General features: G+C 46.4%; 1 protein-coding gene across 1 annotated transcript in view; it reads left to right on the forward strand.

The window, feature by feature from the left end:
* Positions 1-5,496, forward strand: part of suco (SUN domain containing ossification factor) — a gene marked incomplete in the record, with an annotated part of 88,481 nt that overhangs the window by 75,501 nt on the left and 7,484 nt on the right. Inside the window, 1 exon segment of the mRNA XM_014030831.1 lies at positions 5,261-5,415. Coding sequence (XP_013886285.1) covers positions 5,261-5,415 — 155 coding nt within the window.

Consider the following 5,496-nt stretch of genomic DNA (forward strand, 5'->3'; position numbering starts at 1 on the left):
ACTCAGAACTCTGTGATTTTAGAAAAAAGGAAAGTCAAACGTAGATACGTCTTTAAGAGACGCCTCACCTCCTCCTCCTCCACCCCGCGCAGCTGCAGTCCTCCTGCACCACAACCCCACTCGCGTGTGATTTATACAGTTTTTTTGCGCAAAATTACTGATTTTTGATGCTCTTTAAACTATTAACCATCGGAAGGGGTTGACATGTGGACTCTAAGTCCCGGGCTGGTCGGAGCCACGCTGCAGGTGGACAGGTGCAGCAGGTGGAGAGGTGCAGCAGGTGGACAGTTGCAGCAGGTGGACAGGTAGACAGGTGCAGCAGGTGGACAGGTGCAGCAGGTGGACAGGTGCAGCAGGTGGACAGGTGCAGCAGGTGGACAGGTGCAGCAGCTGCGGTCAAACTGCCTCTCAGCCCTCGCTTTAAGAACAGTCAGGTGATCTGTCACAGTTTTGTTGTGCTCGTGAACACACGGTGTTACAGGGTCAGGGGGAAATGCTGCGAGCTGCTTTTAGAAATATAATATATATAAAATACGACGTAATCCTCGGTGGAAAATAATCCAGGAAACGCTGACGGCTTTCCTGGGAGGTGTTCACCTGAGCTGAGGGAAGCTAACCCCCCCACCTACAGAGAAAGGGGGAAAAAAGGCAGCAGTGTCAGTCAGACAGCACGACCCGCCCTGCTCTGTTCTGATTGGGTAAAACTTTGACTCTGGTTCTCTTGATTGGGTGAAAGAACCATCACTTTTATCCCTAGAATGTCTTTTTTTCTTGGTTGTCCACCAGACAACCGGGAGGTGGGATCTGGTTGTCCGAAACAAAAATAGGTTGTCTCGGACAACCTAAACAATGATTGTGTCAACCCCTGTTTTACGTTGAATAATAAATAATAAATAAACTTCATTCCAAAAGTGTGGCGGCTTTTATTTAGCCGTGGCGGTGCGCCACAATCAATTACATGTAGGGGAAACGCTTATATATATGTATTAGCTCAGAGATACACATTCTCCTTCGTCACTGAGGTCCTCCATCCACATGACAGAGAGGAGAACACAAAAATGACTCAGCTGCAACTGAAAATATGGATGGAGGACCTCAGTTTAGCTTGTTTGTTTGTTGCACTAGCACCGAGCTAATGTACATATAAGACAATATAGCATGGGCGCTAGCGCAAAGGCTAACAGGCTAATCTGAGGTTCTTCTTCCATGAAGCAGCTCTGTTGTCCTCCATCCATATTTTCAGTTCCAGGCTGAGTCATTTCTACCTTCTCCTCTCTGTCAACGCTCTCTGGTTTCATTTAAAAGAGTCGATCATCAGATATTGTCCAAGATTAACCTTCAGGGTGGATATAGCTCGCTAGCAGCCTCGCACCGAGGACCTATCCACGTCATCATTTACCCAGAATGCTTTGTGTGGAAATAAAATGGCTCCGTCCTTGTTAAAACATATTTTTTAAAAATTACAAAACTAAACAACCTACAGTATTTTTACAGTCTTTATTTTACAGTTAAAATGAATGTTTATCAAATAAAGTCTAATGTTACAACTAATCAGGGATCCCTTTAATAATTCTGAACAAAATGTATTTTTCAGCGTTCTGTTCGGAGAGCAGGATGATCTCAACATAACTATGGTATATTTGATGTCATGAAACTGACCAGGCTGTCACCACTCGAGGCCACACATCTGTAAAGTAGAAAATACCAAAACAAATTCCTGATGAACTAACAAATCTCTGAAACCTGACCTAAACACTCGGTCCAGAAACAAGTCTGTTGCATTTTCCAGATTTGTTAACTCTACTGTTTGTTTGGGTAAATGTAGAAAATGTAAAAAGTCCTAAACACAAGTCAGACATGTGTTTATGTTAAGATAATTCACTTTTATCTGAATAGTTGGAAGAGCAGACTTTGTTGAAACTAACTGTTGGTAGAGGTGAGCAAAATATATCGCAGACGATATTATTGTCCATGTTGCTTTGAAGAAATGCAACTTTACATTATCGAGTATTCATACTGTCTCGAAAAGACAACAAATACGGTGGTGAAGACAGAGTCATAAGTCCCCATTCGTGGAATATTTGCCAGACAAACCAATCAGCGGGCAGGATTCAGTCATGTCTTATGTCTTACTGTACAGCACTTTGGTTGTTGCCCTTAGGGTTTTTAAAATGTTCTYTATAAATAAAGTTGATTGATTGATCTGACTAGGGTTGGCGGCATCTAAGCCAATCAGCAGACAGAATTCAGTCATGTGACAGTGGTCTGCATCAATTGAACCAATTAGCGGGCAGGATTCAGTCACGTGATTGGGGTCGGTGGCAACTGAACTAAACAGTGGGCAGAATTCAGTCTTGGACTCGCGCCAGCCAAAACCACAGGGCTTAAAGTTCTCTGTCATCACAACGGGTTTTCGTAACTCTGAACATGCCCAAGGTGAATTTCCGTCATCTGTAAGGCGGGGGAACTCTGGTTGTTTTCTGTTGTGCTCTTGTTAAAGCCACCCAGTCTGCTCCAAACAGGAAGCTACTTTCAACAAACCAAACAAACCCCAGAGCACTTTTATCCAATCAGAGCAGAGCCAGGCAGGTCAGCAGGAGCAGAAGTCCTCCTGAGGGAGTAAACCTCTCCTCTCCTCCCTCCCTCCCTCACTTCACTACTGGAACTTTGGTCTCTAAAACCTAACTTTATATTAAATATTTGTGCTYAGAGCGCCATTATCCAACAGATATTTCCAACGTTGCACATATGACCAAGCTCCTCATGCAAAGGCCTGACTTGTAACATTCAGTTAGTTTGTCATGCTTTTGCTCTCCTACAACATTTCACAAGTTATAAAGTATTCTGCCACATGGAGAACACTACAATAATGTAAGCACCAAGTATAAACACCTCCATTGCTGGCGAGGATGCACGCACTCCATGCTACCCAAAGTGCAAACCGAGCCGAGACTGCTCCCATGTGAGTGTGTTGAAGCGTGCGCATGCTGTGAGTCAGTTCTGTTCACTGATGAGCATAAATGTTTACCCCCTCCTCGTCATCATGGAGAGCATCATCATGTTCCCCAGGGGACTGTGTTTCAAGTGTTTTTGTAGTTTATCATATCCATAGATGTCCTAGTAAGCAAGGTTTGACAGCATTTATTTTTTTAAGAAAGATATCGTCAGATTATTGATATCAGCAAATAAAAAAAATTATCGAGATATATATTTTTGTCCATATCACCCAGCTCTACCTGGTGGTGAGTTGGCTCCAGTGGTGGGGGAGGATGCCGGTCAGACCTGGCAGACCCAAACATATAGTGAGGGTCTTCTGGGAACGTCTGTCAGAGTCTCCTGTCAGACGGAGCTTCAACTCACACCTCCGGAGGAACTGAGGTGGGGGACACTGAGTCCGAGTGGGCCATGCCCCGTCATTGTCGAGGCAGCTTACCTGAGCTGTGGCYGTAAGGTTGTCRGTGCCTGTCATGGCAGCAACCCTCGAACCCGCTGGTGGGCATCGGCAGTSAGGGATGCTGTCAGGCTGAAGAAGGAGTCCTGTCGAGTCTTTTTGGCCTGTGGGACTCCGGAAGCAGCCGATAGGTATCGGCAGCCCAAGTGGATTGCGGCTCGGGTGGTCGCTGAGGCAAAAACTTGGGCGTGGGAGGAGTTCAGAGAAACCATGAAAAAAGACTAACATATGGCTTTGGGGCGATTCTGGTCCACCATCCAGYGTCTCATGGGGAAAGTGGTTCACCACCAACAAAACACTGTTTATAGTGGGGATGGTGCGCTGCTGACCTCAACTCGTAACGTCGTGAGTCGGTGGGCGGAATACTTCGAAGACCTCCTCAATCCCACCGACACGTCTTCCCATGAGGAAGCAGAGCCTGAGGACCCTGGGTYGGACTCTCCAATCTCTGGTGCCGAGGTCACTGAGGTGGTTAAAAAGCTCCTCGGTGGCAGGGCGCCGGGGGTGGATGAGATTCACCCAGAGTTCCTTAAGGCTCTGGATGTTGGTGGGGTTGTGTTGGTTCACGCGACTCCACAATATTGCGTGGACATCGGGGACAATTCCCTTGGATTGGCAGACCAGGGTGGTGGTTCCCCTGTTTAAAAAGGGGGGCCGCAGAGTGTTTCCAACTACAGGGGGATCACACTTCTGAGCCTCCCTGGAAAGGTCTATTCAGGGGTCCTGAAGAGGAGGGTCCGTTGGATAGTCGAATCTCTGATTCAGGAAGAGCAGTGTGGTTTTCGTCCTGGTCTTGGAACAGCTCTACACCCTTAGCAGGGTCCTGGAGGGTGCATGGGAGTTCGCCCAACCAGTCTATCTGTGTTTTGTGAACTTGGAGAAGACTTTCAACCGTGTCCCTCTGGGACTCCTGTGGGGGGTAYTGCAGGCCCATTGATACGGGCTGTTAGGTCCCTGTAGGACCGGTACCAGAGTTTGAATGAAAAGGAGAAGCAAAAATGTTCAAGTTTCAAGTTAGCCAACAAGTCCTCAATTCTCCGCACCACCGTATTTCTGGATAAGCTCACATTGTTGAAATCAGGCACTTTTTCTGGGCACATTATTTCTGTGACTTTGATGAGACACTGCTTTATGAAACCACCGTCTGAAAATGGTTTGCCGTGCTGGGCAATAAGTTTAGCAACTTCATAACTTGCTGTTGTGGCATTTTCCTGTATTTTGTTAGCACGAAATGCTGGTCTCATAATGCAGACGGACATTATATTCTTTCATCACAGCTACACCTTCAATGCAAATCAAACAAACACACTTTCCWTTGATTTCTTAGAAAAAATACTCATTTTCCCACCGTGTTTGAAATCTCCTACACTCACTCGCTATTTTTCGTTTCTTCGGCACCGCCATTTCAGAAGACTCAAATGGAGTGTCGCAGTCACAAAAAGGTTCTTCTTCTCTTATTCTCTATAATTTCATTTCTGTGGCTGGCTCCATCTAGTGTTGAAACTGAGAAGTRCAACTTAGTTGAGCTAAAAACTTATTGTGCGGGCCATATTCAATTATATTTTCAGAATTTGCTGCGGGCCAATAAAAACGGTGCYGCGGAGGCCGTAGTTTGACACCCCTGGCATAAAGGGTAGTGTTACAGCCAGCTCCTCTCCTAGGTTCTACAAACAGAAAAACAGCTGTGGTGTCACAGGAGTGTTCTGCAAGTTCCCACTTCTGGACCACTTAGCAATAATACATGTAAACAGTTTTAAGAGTACTTTGATTGTTGTTGTCCAAATGATTCAGAGGATGTCTCTCCTGCAGGTGTCAGACCGTCAGAGCTACCTGCTGGTCTCTGTGGTTCTGTGTGTGTTTCTGGGGCTCCTGCTGGGTCTGCAGTGCTGCCGCAGCTCAAGTCCAAGCCCCAAAACCACCACCGTGGCCCTCCCCAAGAGCAACCACTACCCCAGCCCCAAGAGGTTTGTGTCCTTCTCCACACACACACACACACACACACACACACACACACACACACACACACACACACACACACACACACA

This window comes from Austrofundulus limnaeus, unplaced genomic scaffold (genome assembly GCF_001266775.1).
Source record: "Austrofundulus limnaeus strain Quisiro unplaced genomic scaffold, Austrofundulus_limnaeus-1.0 Scaffold1124, whole genome shotgun sequence".
Lineage (NCBI taxonomy): Eukaryota > Metazoa > Chordata > Actinopteri > Cyprinodontiformes > Rivulidae > Austrofundulus > Austrofundulus limnaeus.